Source organism: Phaenicophaeus curvirostris, unplaced genomic scaffold (assembly GCF_032191515.1).
Source record: "Phaenicophaeus curvirostris isolate KB17595 unplaced genomic scaffold, BPBGC_Pcur_1.0 scaffold_93, whole genome shotgun sequence".
NCBI classification, from domain to species: domain Eukaryota; kingdom Metazoa; phylum Chordata; class Aves; order Cuculiformes; family Cuculidae; genus Phaenicophaeus; species Phaenicophaeus curvirostris.
Window position 1 is genome coordinate 261,307 of NW_027206715.1, and position 17,451 is coordinate 278,757.

Sequence of the window (17,451 nt, forward strand, 5' to 3'; positions counted from 1 at the left end):
GACAGTGAGGATTGGGGGGTAGGAGAGGGGACGGGGGGGTAGGAGAGGGGACAGGGAGGATGGGGGGGTAGGAGAGGGGACGGGGGGGTGGGAGAGGGGACAGGGAGGATTGGGGGGGTGGGAGAGGGGACAGAGAGGATTGGGGGGTAGGAGAGGGGATGGTGGGGTAGGATTGGGGGGGGACAGTGAGGATGGGGGGGGAGAGGGGACGGGGGGGGTAGGATTGGGGGGTAGGAGAGGGGACGGGGGGTAGGAGAGAGGACAGTGAGGATTGGGGGGTGGGAGAGGGGACAGAGAGGACTGGGGGGTGGGAGAGGGGATTGGGGGGGTGGGAGAGGGGATAGAGAGGATTGGGGGGGTGGGAGAGGGGACGGGGGGGTGGGAGAGGGGACAGAGAGGATTGGGGGGGTGGGAGAGGGGACAGAGAGGATTGGGGGCGTAGGAGAGGGGACGGGGGGGTAGGAGAGGGGACAGAGAGGATTGGGGGGGTGGGAGAGGGGACAGAGAGGACTGGGGGGGTAGGAGAGGGGATTGGGGGGGTGGGAGAGGGGATAGAGAGGATTGGGGGGGTGGGAGAGGGGACGGGGGGGTGGGAGAGGGGACAGAGAGGATTGGGGGGGTGGGAGAGGGGACAGAGAGGATTGGGGGGGTGGGAGAGGGGACAGAGAGGATTGGGGGCGTAGGAGAGGGGACGGGGGGGTAGGAGAGGGGACAGAGAGGATTGGGGGGTAGGAGAGGGGACGGAGAGTATTGGGGGGGTAGGAGAGGGGACGGGGGGGTAGGAGAGGGGACAGTGAGGATTGGGGGGGTGGGAGAGGGGACAGAGAGGATTGGGGGGGTGGGAGAGGGGATTGGGGGGGTGGGAGAGGGGACAGTGAGGATTGGGGGGGTGGGAGAGGGGACAGAGAGGATTGGGGGGGTGGGAGAGGGGACAGGGAGGATTGGGGGGGTGGGAGAGGGGACGGGGGGGTAGGAGAGGGGACAGAGAGGATTGGGGGGGTAGGAGAGGGGACAGGGAGGATTGGGGGGGTGGGAGAGGGGATGGGGGGGTAGGAGAGGGGACGGGGGGGTAGGATTGGGGACACCGAGGATGGGGGGGTAGGAGGGGGGACAGCGAGGATTGGGGGGGGGGTTGGGGACAAGGGGGACAATGGGGACAGGACACGGGGACACAGGGAGAGGAGGAGAGAGGGCTGGGGACACAGGGACGGGGAAGGGGGGGGCACTAGGGGGCACGGGAACCATGGGGACAGGAGGACACGGGGGCCGGGGGAGCGGAGGACAGGGGGCACCGGCGGGGGGGGGCCGGAAGTCGCTGAGCAGAGCGGGGAGAAGCCACGCCCCCCTTTCCACACGTGACCTCGGCAGGCCACGCCCATCCCACACGTGACCACGCCCCCCGCTGCGAGGCCGCGCTCATTCCCCTCCCGTAGCCACGCCCCCTTCCCTATAGCCCCGCCCCCTCCTCCCGCGCAGCCCAATCGCGTCGCGCTTCCGGGGGGGGTCGCGCTTCCGGTTCCGGTTCCGTGCGGCGCCAAGGAGGGTTTGGGATAAAGGGGGGGGTCAGGGGGCTTGGAGGGTCTTCAAGGAAAAAGGGGGGGGGTCTAGGGGTTGGGGGGGGGGCTGGGGGCTTGGAGGGGGTTCAAGGAAAAAGGGGGGAGGGTCTAGGGGTTGGGGGGGTGTCAGGGGGCTGGGGTGATCCCAGCTCGTCGCCTCGCCCCGGTCTCCATCCCGGCCCGGATTCCCGGTTGTGGCGATGCCCTCGGAGAAGGAGCCTCGATCCCGGCGTCAGCGCCGAGACCCTTCGCCTTCCCGGTGGGACTGGGGCTGCCCGGCGTCGAGGAGCCGCCTGGAAGCTTTATTTTTCGGAGCCCGAGATTCAACGAGCCCCGAATCCGACGAGCTCCAGGACTTCTGGGCTTTCTTCGAGCGCTTCCAACGCTTCCAGAGCCGCAAAATCCCCCGGGAACCATCCCAGAACCGCTCGGCTCCCTCCATCCCCACCAACCGCCTCGACCTCCCGTCGGAATACGACTCCCGCTACCGGATCAACCTCGCGGTGCCGAGCGTTGAGCCGCGAAGCCGAGGCGACGACCCCATCCCCGGAGAGCGCCTCTCCGAGTTCCGAAGCGTTTTCCTTCACTACTTGGATTTCGCGCAGAAGCGAAGCTTCGCCAAGCTGGCCAAGCTCCAACGGGACCGCGCGGCGCTTCCCATCGCCCGGTACCGGGAGCGCCTCCTGCGCCTCGTGGCCCGGCACCGGGTGGTGGTGGTGGCCGGCGACACGGGCTGCGGCAAGTCCACCCAGGTGCCCCAGTTCCTCCTGGCGGCCGGTTACGGCCCCGTGGCCTGTAGCCAACCCCGGCGCCTCGCCTGCGTCGCCTTGGCCAAGCGCGTCGCCTTCGAGAGCCTCGACCGCCACGGGAACCAGGTGGGGCGACCTGAGGGAGACCCGGGAGACGTTGACATCAAATTCGGAGCGATTCCTGCGCGGATGTAGCCCGCTTCGGCTCAAATTGAGGATTGAGCCCCAATTTGCTTGAATATGGGCCGATCCGGGAAAGTTTGGGCCGATCCTAGTCAAATTTGGTGTATTTCTGCCTAAATATGAGCCAATTCTCCTCAAATTTGGGGCGATTCTCAAATTTGGGCCAGTCCTGCTCAAATTTAGTATATTCCTGCTTAAATACGGGCTAATTCTTCTCAAATTTGGGGCAATTCTCAAATTTTGGGCTCATCCTGCTCAGATTTAGTATATTCCTGCCTAAATAGAGGCTAATTCTCCTCAAATTTGGGGCAATTCTCAAATTTTGGGCTCATCCTGCTCAAATTTAGTATATTCCTGCCTAAATAGGGGCTAATTCTCCTCAAATTTGGGTCGATTCTCAAATTTTGGGCTCGTCCTGCTCAAATTTAGTATATTCCTGCCTAAGCAGGGGCTAATTCTCCTCAAATTTGGGTCGATTCTCAAATTTTGGGCTCGTCCTGCTCAGATTTAGTATATTCCTGCCTAAATATGAGCTAATTCTCCTCAAATTTGGGCTTGTCCTGCTCAAATTTAGTGTATTCCTGCCTAAATACAGGCTAATTCTCCTCAAATTTGGGGCAATTCTCAAATTTTGGGCCAGTCCTGCTCAAATTTAGTATATTCCTGCCTAAATCCAGGCTAATTCTCCTCAAATTTGGGGCGATTCTCAAATTTGGGTCAGTCCTGCTCAAATTTAGAATATTCCTGCCTAAATATGAGCTAATTTTCCTCAAATTTGGGTCGATTCTCAAATCTGGGCCAGTCCTGCTCAAATTTAGTATATTCCTGCCTAAATAGGGGCTAATTCTCCGCAAATTTGGGGCAATTCTCAAATTTTGGGCTCGTCCTGCTCAAATTTAGTATATTCCTGCCTAAATATGAGCTAATTCTCCTCAAATTTGGGGCAATTCTCAAATTTTGGGCTCGTCCTGCTCAAATTTAGTATATTCCTGCCTAAATAGGGGCTAATTCTTCTCAAATTTGGGGCAATTCTCAAATTTTGGGCTCGTCCTGCTCAAATTTAGTACATTCCTGCCTAAATAGGGGCTAATTCTCCTCAAATTTGGGGCAATTCTCAAATTTGGGCTCGTCCTGCTCAAATTTAGTATATTCCTGCCTAAATAGGGGCTAATTCTCCTCAAATTTGGGGCGATTCTCAAATTTGGGCTCGTCCTGCTCAAATTTAGTACATTCCTGCCTAAATAGGGGCTAATTCTCCTCAAATTTGGGGCAAATCTCAAATTTTGGGCCAGTCCTGCTCAAATTTAGCATATTCCTGCCTAAATAGGAGCTAATTCTCCTCAAATTTGGGGCGATTCTCAAATTTTGGGCCAGTCCTGCTCAAATTTAGTATATTCCTGCCTAAATAGGGGCTAATTCTCCTCAAATTTGGGGCGATTCTCAAATTTGGGCTCGTCCTGCTCAAGTTTAGTATATTCCTGCCTAAATATCGGCTAATTCTCCTCAAATTTGGGGCGATTCTCAAATTTTGGCCAGTCCTGCTCAAATTTAGTATTTTCCTGCCTAAATGTGGGCTAATTCTCCTCAAATTTGGGGCAAATCTCAAATTCTGGGCCAGTCCTGCTCACATTTAGTATATTCCTGCCTAAATAGGGGCTAATTCTCCTCAAATTTGCGGCAATTCTCAAATTTTGGGCCAGTCCTGCTCAAATTTAGTATATTCCTGCCTAAATGTGGGCTAATTCTCCTCAAATTTGGGGCGATTCTCAAATTTGGGCCAGTCCTGCTCAAATTTAGTGTATTCCTGCCTAAATAGGGGCTAATTCTCCTCAAATTTGGGGCGATTCTCAGATTTTGGGCCAGTCCTGCTCAAATTTAGTATATTCCTGCCTAAATGTGGGCTAATTCTCCTCAAATTTGGGGCAATTCTCAAATTTGGGCTCGTCCTGCTCAAATTTAGTATATTCCTGCCTAAATATGAGCTAATTCTCCTCAAATTTGGGGCGATTCTCAGATTTTGGGCTCGTCCTGCTCAAATTTAGTATATTCCTGCCTAAATAGGGGCTAATTCTCCTCAAATTTGGGGCGATTCTCAAATTTGGGCTCGTCCTGCTCAAGTTTAGTATATTCCTGCCTAAATATCGGCTAATTCTCCTCAAATTTGGGGCGATTCTCAAATTTTGGCCAGTCCTGCTCAAATTTAGTATTTTCCTGCCTAAATGTGGGCTAATTCTCCTCAAATTTGGGGCAAATCTCAAATTCTGGGCCAGTCCTGCTCACATTTAGTATATTCCTGCCTAAATAGGGGCTAATTCTCCTCAAATTTGGGTCGATTCTCAAATTTGGGCCAGTCCAGCTCAAATTTAGTATATTCCTGCCTAAATATTAGCTAATTCTCCTCAAATATGGAGCGATTCTCAGATTTTGGGCCAGTCCTGCTCAAATTTAGTATATTCCTGCCTAAATATGAGCTAATTCTCCTCAAATTTGGGCTCGTCCTGCTCAAATTTAGTATATTCCTGCCTAAATCCAGGCTAATTCTCCTCAAATTTGGGGCGATTCTCAAATTTTGGGCCAGTCCTGCTCAAATTTAGTGTATTCCTGCCTAAATAGGGGCTAATTCTCCTCAAATTTGGGGCGATTCTCAAATTTGGGCCAGTCCTGCTCAAATTTAGTATATTCCTGCTTAAATACAGGCTAATTCTTCTCAAATTTGGGGCAATTCTCAAATTTTGGGCTCGTCCTGCTCAGATTTAGTATATTCCTGCCTAAATAGAGGCTAATTCTTCTCAAATTTGGGGCAATTCTCAAATTTAGTATATTCCTGCCTAAATAGGAGCTAATTCTCCTCAAATTTGGGGCGATTCTCAAATTTGGGCTCATCCTGCTCAGATTTAGTATATTCCTGCCTAAATATGAGCTAATTCTCCTCAAATCTGGGCTTGTCCTGCTCAAATTAGTGTATTCCTGCCTAAATAGAGGCTAATTCTCCTCAAATTTGGGGCAATTCTCAAATTTAGTATATTCCTGCCTAAATACGGGCTAATTCTCCTCAAATTTGAGGCAATTCTCAAATTTAGTATATTCCTGCCTAAATACAGGCTAATTTTCCTCAAATTTGGGGCGATTCTCAAATTCTGGGTTCGTCCTGCTCACATTTAGTATATTCCTGCCTAAATGTGGGCTAATTCTCCTCAAATTTGGAGCGATTCTCAAATTTGGGCTCATCCTGCTCAAATTTAGTATATTCCTGCTTAAATACGGGCTAATTCTCCTCAAATTTGGGTCGATTCTCAAATTTGGGTCAGTCGTGCTCAAATTTAGTATATTCCTGCCTAAATAGGGGCTAATTCTCCTCAATTTGGGTCGATTCTCAAATTTGGGCCAGTTCTCCTCAAACCTGGGCCCGGTTCTCCTCGAATGTTGACCCGTCTTCCTCTTCCCCCGCCCAGGTCGGCTACCAAATCCGCTTTGAGAGCACGCGCTCTGCGGCCACCAAGATCGTCTTCCTCACCGAGGGTCTTCTCCTCCGGCAAGTCCAGCGGGAGCCGACGCTTCCCGGTTACCGCGTCGTCATCGCCGACGAGGTTCACGAGCGCCACCTCCACAGCGATTTCCTCCTGGGCGTCTTGCGGCGCCTCCTTGCCGCTCGCCCGGACCTCAAGTTGGTGTTGATGTCGGCGACCATCAACATCAGCCTCTTTTCCAGCTACTTCGGAGACGCTCCGGTTGTCCAGGTGCCGGGAAGGATCTTCCCCATCACGGTGAGGCTGGAGTTGGAGCCGTTCGGGATGAATCCGGACGCGGGGTGGGTGCAAACCTCTCCGTGTCTCCGTTCCCGCAGGTCATCTACCAACCCATCCCTAAGGAAGAAGCGTCCGTGGTGGGGAAATCAGGGAAACCGGAGCGCCTGGATCCCCTCCCGTACCTCCGGGTGCTCCAAGCCATCGACCACAAGTATCCCCCGGAGGAACGGGGGGATCTCCTGGTCTTCCTGAGCGGGGTGGCCGAGATCGGAGCGGTGCTGGAGGCGGCGCAGGCTTACGCCACCCAGAGCCAGCGCTGGATTGTCCTCCCCTTGCACAGCACCCTCTCCGTGGCCGAGCAGGACAAGGTGGGGGAGGGCCAGACCGCGGGATCCGGGTGGGATTGGAGCTTGGTGCCTCCAAGGCGCGTCCGATACCAGTTCCAACCATCGTTTCTTCGTCCTCAGGTGTTTGACCTGCCGCCTCCTGGTGTCCGCAAGTGCATCCTTTCCACCAACATCGCGGAGACCTCAGTGACCATCGACGGCGTCCGCTTCGTCCTGGATTCAGGTAAAATTCCCGTTCCAATGGGTGGGGAAACTCCTTCCTTCAGTCCTGGAGTTACTCCTTCCCTCCGTCCGTAGCCTTCTCCTTTCCTTCTGCCTGGAGTGTCTCCTTCCCTCCAGCCTGAAGCTTCTTCCCTCCTGCTCTTCCCAGAGCTTCTCCTTCCCTCCATCCCAGAGCTTCTCCTTCCCTCCATCCCTTCCCAGAGCTTCTCCTTCCCTCCATCCCTTCCCAGAGCTTCTCCTTCCCTCCATCCCGGAGCTTCTCCTTCCCTCCATCCCTTCCCAGAGCTTCTCCTTCCCTCCATCCCGGAGCTTCTCCTTCCCTCCATCCCTTCCCAGAGCTTCTCCTTCCCTCCATCCCTTCCCAGAGCTTCTCCTTCCCTCCATCCCTTCCCAGAGCTTCTCCTTCCCTCCATCCCGGAGCTTCTCCTTCCCTCCATCCCTTCCCAGAGCTTCTCCTTCCCTCCATCCCGGAGCTTCTCCTTCCCTCCATCCCGGAGCTTCTCCTTCCCTCCATCCCGGAGCTTCTCCTTCCCTCCATCCCGGAGCTTCTCCTTCCCTCCATCCCGGAGCTTCTCCTTCCCTCCATCCCAGAGCTTCTCCTTCCCTCCATCCCAGAGCTTCTTCTTCCCTCCATCCCAGAGCTTCTCCTTCCCTCCATCCCAGAGCTTCTCCTTCCCTCCTGCCCTTCCCAGAGCTTCTCCTTCCCTCCATCCCGGAGCTTCTCCTTCCCTCCTGCCCTTCCCAGAGCTTCTCCTTCCCTCCATCCCAGAGCTTCTCCTTCCCTCCATCCCAGAGCTTCTCCTTCCCTCCATCCCAGAGCTTCTCCTTCCCTCCATCCCAGAGCTTCTCCTTCCCTCCTGCCCTTCCCAGAGCTTCTCCTTCCCTCCATCCCGGAGCTTCTCTTTCCCTCCATCCCAGAGCTTCTCCTTTCCTCCATCCCAGAGCTTCTCCTTTCCTCCTGCCCTTCCCAGAGCTTCTCCTTCCCTCCATCCCAGAGCTTCTCCTTTCCTCCATCCCAGAGCTTCTCCTTTCCTCCTGCCCTTCCCAGAGCTTCTCCTTCCCTCCTTGTCCCCCCAGGAAAGGTGAAGGAGATGAGTTATGACCCTCAAGGCAAGCTCCAGCGCCTTCAGGAGTTCTGGATCAGCCGGGCGAGCGCCGAGCAGCGCAAGGGTCGTGCCGGCCGGACGGGCCCTGGCGTCTGCTACCGCCTCTACGCCGAATCCGACTACGATGCCTTTTCCCCTTACCCTGTGCCGGAGATCCAGCGGGTGGCTCTCCATTCCCTGGTGCTCCAGGTAAAGCTGGAGCTTCCTCCGGTGGGATTTGAGGACGTTTTGGTGGGGAACGCGGCCAGGGAGGCGTGGGAGCCAGCCAGGGGTTGATCATCGGGACGCGATGGGTTTCCAGGCCTCCGAGCTCTTCCCGTTTTCCTCGGTTCTCTTGGTTTCCGCTTCTCTTCCAGTTGAAGAGCATGGGGCTGGGAGACCCTCGGACGTTCCCGTTCCTGGAGCCACCTCCCTCGTCCAGCTTGGAGACGGCCCTGCGCTACCTGCGGGACCAAGGAGCTTTGGATGAAGCTGAGGAGCTGACGCCCATCGGGAACCTGCTGGCCCAGCTGCCGGTGGACGTGGTGGTCGGTGAGGAATCCCCGCGAGCCGAGGAGAGACGCGACGCGGAGCGAGAACCTCCCGAGCCCTCACTCCGCGTCCTGCTGTCTCCGCCCAGGGAAGATGCTGGTGTTGGGCGCTCTCTTCGGGCTGGCCGAGCCCACCTTGACCGTAGCGGCCGCCTTGAGCGTCCAGTCCCCGTTCCTACGAGCTTCTCATCCCAATCCCGACCGCGCCACGGCCCGACGCCCCCTGGAGAGCCCCCATGGGGACCCTCTAACGCTGCTCAACGTCTTCAACGAGTGGCTCCAGGTAGGAATCCTCGCCCGAGGAAGTCAACGGAGGCTTCATTTGGGCTCGGATCCACGCAGGACGGTGTCGGGGTGTGGTGGGAAGTGGTTTTGGGGGGCGGGGAGCGGTGGGAAGTTCAGTGTTGTCCCGGCAAAGGTGAAATCGGAACGGAGCGGCGACTCTCGGAAGTGGTGCCGGCGGCGAGGCTTGGAAGAACATCGTCTTTACGAGGCCACCAACCTGCGCCGCCAATTCCAGGTGAGGGGAGCGGGATCTGACCTCCCGGCGTGGGATTTGCTCCCACCTCCTGCTCCACGACCACCTCCCACCGCTCCAGGAGCTCCTCCGGGACCACCGTCTGCTGGAGGAAGCTTCCAACCGACCTGGCGACAGCTACAGCCGGCAGAGTCGGCACCGGGAGCGCCGGGAGCTGCACCGCTTGTGGCGTTGCCACGCGGAGACGGCAGGACGGAAGCGCAAGGTGCTGCGGCTGCGGGACGGAGCGGGCGAGTCCTCCGGCGAGGAGGACGAGGCGGGTGGCGACCTCGAGAAGGGCGAGCGCAGGATTGACATCCAGGTGATCCTCGCATCCCCGTCTCCTCTCCCCCGGGGAGCAGGATCCGGCCCTCCAGCTCCCGTCACTCCTTCCGGGTCTCCGTAGGACGTCAAGTTCAAGCTCCGGCACAACGTGGAGGAGCTCCAGGCCGCGTCCAGCTCTTCCCTCTCCTCCTCGCACCTCGTGCTCCTCAAGCTGGTCCTCTGCAGGGGTCTTTACCCCCAGTTGGCCGTGCCGGACCAGCTCAACGCCAGCCGCAAGGATTCCGATCAGGTCCGTGTCCTCTCCCTGTGCCCCATCCCACGTCCCACATGTCCCCAGGAACCCTTCCCACCCCCGTTTCGCTCTTCCCGCAGATTTTCCACACCAAAAACAAGCAAGGAGTCGTCCTCCATCCCACCTCCATCTTCGCTACCAGCCCGGAGCTGCTCCACGCCAAGGAAGGACCGGAACGGGCTAGATCCAAAGGTTGGACGACCCCAATCCTGGAGGAATTTGCTCTGCTTCTCCTTGGCTTTTTCCGCCTGGGATTTGGGATCCAGCTGAGGTGCTCCTCGTCCCTGCAGATTCCATGGAAGGGCTGAGCTGTCACCACCAGCTCCTCGCTTTTGTCTCCCTCTTGGAGACCAACAAACCCTACCTGGTGAACTGCGTCCGGATTCCAGCCCTGCAGGTCAGCATTCCGGTTCTTCTCTCCCTTCTTTTCCTTCTCCGGTTGCCTCCGTCGTCCCACACCGCTTCCGCTTCGCTCCTCCATGCCCTCCAGGTGCCTCCGTTGTCCCAAACCTCTTTCGTTTTCCTCCTGCAGTTGCCTCTGTCATCTCAAACCACTTCCATTTCTCTCCTTCACGCCCTCCAGGTTCCTCCACCATCCCCGACTGCTTCCGTTTCATTCCTCCACGCCCTCCATCATCCCAAACCTCTTCCGTTTTGCTCCTCCAGTTGCCTCCATCATCTCAAACCTCTTCCATTTTGCTCCTCCAGTCGCCTCCATCATCTCAAACCTCTTCCGTTTGCTCCTCCAGTTGCCTCCATCATCTCAAACCTCTTCCATTTGCTCCTCCAGTTGCCTCCATCATCTCAAACCCTTTCCGTTTTGCTCTTCCAGTTGCCTCCATCATCTCAAACCTCTTTCATTTTGCTCCTCCGTGCCCTCTGGTTGCCTCCTTCATCCCAAACCTCTTCCTTTTGCTCCTCCCGTCGCCTCCATCATCTCAGACCCCTTCCGCTTTGCTCCTCCAGGCTCTCCTCCTCTTCTCCCGGTCGCTGGACACCAGCGCGGACTGCACCCGCCTGGTGGCCGATGGTTGGCTGGAACTCACCGTTCCCGATCCGGATTCCGCCCTGCGTCTGCTCTCCGAGGCTCTGCAGCTTCGCTCCGCTTGGGAGAAGCTCCTCCACCAGCTGCTGGAAGGCCGAGGAGATGAATCCGGACGCCGGCCGAGCTCCCGGGATGTATCCGCGCTCACCCGGGGGCTGCTGGAATTCCTCCGTGCAGAGGTGAGCGTGACGGACGTGGTTGGAATCCCACCTCCAGTTTGAATCCGTCTCCAGAGGGGATTCACCTCCAGGTTGAATCCGTCTCCAGAGGGGATTCACCTCCAGGTTGAATCCGTCTCCAGATGGGATTCACCTCCAGGTTGAATCCGTCTCCAGATGGGATTCACCTCCAGGTTGAATCCGTCTCCAGATGGGATTCACCTCCAGGTTGAATCCGTCTCCAGAGGGGGATTCACCTCCAGGTTGAATCCATCTCCAGATGGGATTCACCTCCAGGTTGAATCCGTCTCCAGATGGGATTCACCTCCAGGTTGAATCCGTCTCCAGATGGGATTCACCTCCAGGTTGAATCCGTCTCCAGATGGGATTCACCTCCAGGTTGAATCCGTCTCCAGATGGGATTCACCTCCAGATGAATCCCATCTTCCGTAGGGTTGAAGGTTGAGGAACGGAGGATGAAGGGAACTGGTTGCATCTTCTCAACATCTTCTTGTAGGTCCCCTACCGCCTGCGCCAGCTTTCCGGGTTGGAAAAACAGAACCTCTACGTTGGACCTCAAACCGTGGCTGCTGCTCCTCAGCTCCCAGGGCTCTTCCAAGGGGTGGAGATGAAGCCGGATGAGGTGAAAGGTGGCCACCGGGTGACCGAGTTCCTCACCTACAACTGCCTGGCTGTGAGTACGTCCCTGGCCCCTCCGCGCTGCCTCCGGCTTCTCCAGAGGAATCCCAACGTCTGCTCCGTACGCCACAGATGGACGTGGACCTCTACAGCGATTGCCTACGGAGCTTCTGGACGTGTCCCTACTGCCATCTCCACATGCCCTTCACCCCTCTGGAGCGCGTGTGCCACGAGAGCGCTTGCCGGCCTTCCGAAGGTGGGTCCCGAGGGAAGATCCAGGAGAACCAGCCGAGAAGGCTCTGCAGAGGCACTTTGACAGGCTGGATCCATGGGTTGGAGGGCTGGATGGATCTACAGAGGGATTGGGACGGGTTGGATCCATGGGTTGGAGGCTGGATGGATCTACAGAGGGATCGGGCCGGGCTGGATCCATGGGTTGGAGGCTGGATGGATCTACAGAGGGATCGGGCCGGGCTGGATCCACGGGTTGGAGGGCTGGATGGATCTACAGAGGGTTCGGGCCGGGCTGGATCCATGGGTTGGAGGCTGGATGGATCTACAGAGGGATCGGGCCGGGCTGGATCCATGGGTTGGAGGGCTGGATGGATCTACAGAGGGATCGGGCCGGGCTGGATCCATGGGTTGGAGGCTGGATGGATCTACAGAGGGATCGGGCCGGGCTGGATCCATGGGTTGGAGGGCTGGATGGATCTACAGAGGGATCGGGCCGGGCCGGATCCGTGGGTTGGGGGGCTGGATGGATCTACAGAGGGATCGGGCCGGGTTGGATCCACGGGTTGGAGGGCTGGATGGATCTAGAGGGGTCGGGCCGGGCTGGATCCGTGGGTTGGAGGCTGGATGGATCTACAGAGGGATCGGGCCGGGCTGGATCCATGGGTTGGAGGGCTGGATGGATCTACAGAGGGATCGGGCCGGGCCGGATCCGTGGGTTGGGGGGCTGGATGGATCTACAGAGGGATCGGGCCGGGTTGGATCCACGGGTTGGAGGGCTGGATGGATCTAGAGGGGTCGGGCCGGGCTGGATCCGTGGGTTGGAGGGCTGGATGGATCTACAGAGGGATCGGGCCGGGCTGGATCCATGGGTTGGAGGGCTGGATGGATCTACAGAGGGATCGGGCCGGGCTGGATCCACGGGTTGGAGGGCTGGATGGATCTACAGAGGGTTCGGGCCGGGCTGGATCCACGGGTTGGAGGCTGGATGGATCTACAGAGGGATCGGGCCGGGTTGGATCCATGGGTTGGAGGGCTGGATGGATCTACAGAGGGATCGGGCCGGGCTGGATCCACGGGTTGGAGGCTGGATGGATCTACAGAGGGGTCGGGCCAGGCTGGATCCATGGGTTGGAGGGCTGGATGGATCTACAGAGGGATCGGGCCGGGTTGGATCCATGGGTTGGAGGGCTGGATGGATCTACAGAGGGATCGGGCCGGGTTGGATCCATGGGTTGGAGGGCTGGATGGATCTACAGAGGGATCGGGCCGGGTTGGATCCATGGGTTGGAGGGCTGGATGGATCTACAGAGGGATCGGGCCGGGCTGGATCCGTGGGTTGGAGGGCTGGATGGATCTACAGAAGGATCGGGCCGGGCTGGATCCATGGGTTGGAGGGCTGGATGGATCTACAGAGGGATCGGGCCGGGTTGGATCCATGGGTTGGAGGGCTGGATGGATCTACAGAGGGATCGGGCCGGGTTGGATCCATGGGTTGGAGCATTCTATGACCCCATGGCTTCCTTCTGATCCCTCTTTTGATCGGTTTTCCTACAGAACCCGCGGAAGAAGCATCCGAAAGCTCCTCCAAGACCTCCGCCCTCCACCGCTCCTACCACTGCGACGTCTGCCAGCAGGACTTCACCTTCACCCCTACGGAAATCCTCCGGCACAAGAGGCAGCACCAGTGACCCGGTGCTGGATCCGGCACGGAGCCCCACGGATCCAGCTTCCTCATCCCTGAGAAGAAGCAAGGGAGCACCAGGACATCAGGAAAGCCTCTTCCACTGCTCTCGGGTGAGTCCAGCTCAAAAAAACCCACCTCGGACGGCGTTTGAGGGATGTTCTGGTCTGGCCAGCGTGTGGCACTCCAACACCAGAGCCATCCTTACCTCTTTATCCCTTGGGAAGAGCATCATTCCAGGTCTTCAACCCCACCAAGCCCCCTGTGGAGCCCCACCAAGCCCCCTGTGGAGCCCCACCAAGCCCCCTGTGGAGCCCACCAAGCCCCCATGGGGTCCCACCAAGCCCTGTAGATGCCTACAAAGCCCCCATGGAGCCCCACCAAGCCCTGCAGATGCCTACAAAGCCCATGGAGCCCCACCAAGCCCCTGTGGAGCCCACCAAGCCCCCATGGGGTCCCACCAAGCCCTGTAGATGCCTACAAAGCCCCCATGGAGCCCCACCAAGCCCCTGTGGAGCCCACCAAGCCCCCATGGGGTCCCACCAAGCCCTGCAGATGCCTACAAAGCCCTCATGGAGCCCCACCAAGCCCCTGTGGAGCCCACCAAGCCCCCATGGGGTCCCACCAAGCCCTGCAGATGCCTACAAAGCCCCCGTGGAGCCCCACCAAGCCCCCATGGGGTCCCACCAAGCCCCACAGATGCCTACCAAGCCTCCATGGAGTCCCACCAAGCCCCGCAGATGCCTACAAAGCCCCCATGGAGTCCCACCAAGCCCTGCAGATGCCTACCAAGCCCCCGTGGAGCCCCACCAAGCCCCCGTAGATGCTTACCGAGCCCCCGTAGACCCCTCCAATATTGATGAGGAGCCATCCCAACATCCGTTTGGAAGGTGCTCATTCCCAACGCCTTGCCAAGACGCTTCCATAATGTAAATTGAGACTTTTCCTTTGGAATTCTACCTTCCAGTAGGGGAAGGGTCTGAAAGAGGGGAGATTGAGCTGAGATCTTGGGAAGAAATGTTTCTCCTGCGAGGATGGGGAGGCCCTGGCCCAGGTTGCCCAGGGAAGCGGTGGCTGCCCCGTCCCTGGAGGGGTTCAAGGCCAGGTTGGATGGGGCTTGGAGCCCCTGATCCAGTGGGAGGTGTCCCTGCCCATGACAGAGCCTGGAACTGGATGGGCTTTGAGGTCCCTTCCAACCCAACCCCACTGGATGGTTTTAAGAGGTTGAAATGGGTGCGTTTGAAGAAGCTCTAGAATGGAGGATCACGCCATGTGCAGCTTCTGGACCTGGATTTATTGTTCATAGCCTCAACCCCAAAGAAAAATGTCTTCTGGGGGTCATTTCAGTCAATCTCTTGGATGGGAGCAACTCGGGGCTTGCAGGTCCTTTGTGGGAGGTTCTGGAGATGTTTCTCCTCATCCAGCAGCAGCAGGGGACGGTCCAGGATGCTTTTTCTTCCCAGAGCAGCTTTTTCTTCCTTGAAATCGGTCAAGTTCCTTCCATTCACCTCTCCAAACACCCTTAATCCAAATTAATCGGAGCGTAGACGAGTCCTTGGGCTACAGCCCATCCTCCCCTCTCCTCCTTCGTAATCAGCTGGGCCACGCTAACGAAACTGGACGTCCTTGGGTTTTAAACGCCGCGTTCTCCGGATTCGACTCGCTTCTTGTCGAGTTAATTAAACGATCTGGCGTTGACGTCCTTCTCTTGCCTAAATACTCGGCGGGGGGGACTCTCGGAGCCCACGTCCACCCCCAGCGAACTCTTCGTGTCTCATCTCCCGTTACGAGACGATGGTTATGGAGCTTCTGCTCTACGGGAGGACTGGCTTCAGGAGAGACGGGCGGCGCTGAGGCTTCTCGGCTTCTCGTGGGATGGAGGTGGAGGTTAAAGAGCTCGGGGAGTTGGTTTTTAATGGTGGGGTTAATTAGAGGTCCTGCTGAGGGTGGAGGGGGTCAGCCAAGCGTCAAGAGTGAAGCTTCCGCCGCGGAGCAGAAAAGGGCTTTGGGGCCGAGTGGAGAGAACGATTATCGTGATCACTGTTATTATGGTTATGATGATGATGATTAAGTCCTTTTAAAGTCAATCGGAGAATCAAGGGCTTGTTCCAGCAGCTCCGTGTGCCGAGGACTCCAAAACTGGATGCAGGGCTCCAGGTGGGTCTCAGCATCCACGTTTTCCACCGTGGCTGCTTCTGGGCTTCGTGGTGCCCCTTCTCCTTGGCTTCCAGCTGGATCTCAGCCCCTTCTCCCAACGTCGCGAGCTGTGGGCCAAACCCGCTGGAGGATCTGTCTTCTCCTTTGAGTCCGTGGCTTTTCATTCTGATTCTGACTTCTTTTCCTCCTTCTGGGGCGCAAGAACCTCAAGATTCAAAAAAAGTTGGAGCTTTTGGATGGTGCTGGACAAGCTGCTTGAGTTAAAACTGAGCAGCTTGGTCGCAGCTGGTTCCACCCGTGTCTTATTTTGCAGCCCAACGTCCATCCCAGAGCTTGAAAGGAGCATCACCTTGAGGCCTCCAGGAGGTGAGACTCCAACCCGAGGAGATGCTGCCGGTCCCAGGAGGAACCTCCTCAAGAAGCAGCCTCCACGCTCCGTACCTGGGAACAGATGCTATTTTGAGGAGCTCAGCAGCTAAACTTAGCTCGGCTCCCGGCGTTAAACAAGCTGCTGAGCTCCTTGATTTATGGAGCAGCCGCAGCTCCAGCTTTAACGAGCGCGGTTGGGCGGCTGCCAGACCGCGGCGTGTGTGGAACCGGCTCCTGCGGGGAGGGAGAGGTGGGAAGAGGGAGACCTTGAGGACTTGGAAGGGAGGTTTGACTCTTGTTCTTCCGCTTCCCTGCCCTACAAATCCCCTCGGCACGGGGCTCGGCCCGTCTTCTGCGGTCCCTGGGCAGCAGGTTGGCTCGGCTCGGAAGTGACCTTCAAACCAAGCTGGTTCCAACTCCCCCCACCATGGGCAGAGTCGTCTTCCCCAGGACCAAGAGGCCCCAAGAATTTGGGTTGGAAATGACCTCCAAGCCGGCAGGGACACCTCCCGCTGGCTCAGGGGCTCCAAGCCCCGTCCAACGTGGCCTTGAACCCCTCCAGGGATGGGGCCAGGGCCTCCTCACCATCATCTCAATCTCCCACCTCCTTCAAACTCCACAGAAACGTGACTTTCACCCCCAGATTCTCTTGGAAAGGCACCAAAAATGTGACCTTCTCCCCAGATGTCCTCACAAGCGCCCCCCGAACATGACTTTAATCCCAAATCCCCTCCCCAAATACTCCGAAACGATGACTTGAACCTCAAATTTTCTCAGATTTCGTTAAATCGGTGAACGGGTTGGAAGGGACCTCAAAGCCCAGGGCCCTCTTGGCCTTGCTGAACCTCCTGAGGTTCTCCCAGCCCCGCGGCTCCACCAGGTCCCTCTCGTGGATGAGTAGCGGTCGCTCTGGTGTGAATTATAACCCATCAACTTCCACATGGAGATCCTGGGATTGTTTTTCTTCCGATACAACCCCCCATTTCACGATTTCACTAAAAGGGTTTTAATTTCTTCTACCAATTGTTGCAGAATTGGAGAAGACTTTTTTTCCCCTTCCATTTTTCTGTAACCTGAGCTGATGGAAATAAAAATCACTTTAATTTAATTCAATTACGGCGGTGGAATAATGCATTAAAAGCGCGTTCCTTTGTGTTTACTTTCATATTTAAGAGCTGGAATTAATTAGTCCTGAGCTTTGAAAACTCGATCTGCCGCTTGCCAGGGCGTAAGCGGCAACAAATACCTCGGTCCCAGCGCGGTGAGGACTCGACCAGCCCCGATTTTGACTCCTCCAGATCCCGAGGGAGAAGAAACGACGGCGTCGAAGCGTTTTGTGGTAAGAGGAATCGCATCGAGGATCATGGAATGGAAGGTGCCCTCAAAGCCCACCCAGTTCCACCTCCAGCCACGGGCTGCGACACCTCCCGCTGGATCAGGGGCTCCAAGCTCCATCCAACCTGGTCTTGAGCATCTCCAGGGATGGGGCAGCCATGACTTCTCCAGGCAACATGGGCTAGAGCCTCCCAATCCTCCCAGGAGAACGTTTCTTGAGGTCTCATCTCGGTCCACAAGCGCGGCTCTTGGCTGTGCCGGGCGGGAGATGGATGAGAAGAAGGAGATGGATGAGAAGAA

General features: G+C 57.2%; 1 protein-coding gene across 1 annotated transcript; it reads left to right on the top strand.

The window, feature by feature from the left end:
- Nucleotides 1-1,700: 1,700 nt before the first annotated feature.
- DHX34 (DExH-box helicase 34) lies at nt 1,701-16,929 on the top strand. The gene is made up of 17 exons (XM_069882237.1): nt 1,701-2,431; nt 5,941-6,252; nt 6,333-6,602; nt 6,702-6,804; nt 7,881-8,098; nt 8,266-8,440; nt 8,529-8,722; nt 8,858-8,959; nt 9,039-9,278; nt 9,363-9,530; nt 9,614-9,725; nt 9,824-9,930; nt 10,500-10,757; nt 11,254-11,430; nt 11,508-11,631; nt 13,164-13,403; nt 15,761-16,929. The coding sequence occupies exons 1-16, from the start codon at nt 1,757-1,759 to the stop codon at nt 13,295-13,297; spliced, it is 3,369 nt and encodes a 1,122-aa protein (XP_069738338.1). The 5' UTR covers nt 1,701-1,756; the 3' UTR covers nt 13,298-13,403; nt 15,761-16,929.
- The last annotated feature ends 522 nt before the right edge of the window (nt 16,930-17,451 follow it).

Coding starts and splice junctions, on each gene's coding strand:
- DHX34 (XM_069882237.1), top strand. CDS start 1,757: ATGCCCTCGGAGAAGGAGCCTCGATCCCGGCGTCAGCGCCGAGACCCT. Junction 6,805..7,880: donor CCGCTTCGTCCTGGATTCAG/GTAAAATTCCCG, acceptor TTGTCCCCCCAG/GAAAGGTGAAGGAGATGAGT. Junction 9,279..9,362: donor AGCGCAGGATTGACATCCAG/GTGATCCTCGCA, acceptor GGGTCTCCGTAG/GACGTCAAGTTCAAGCTCCG.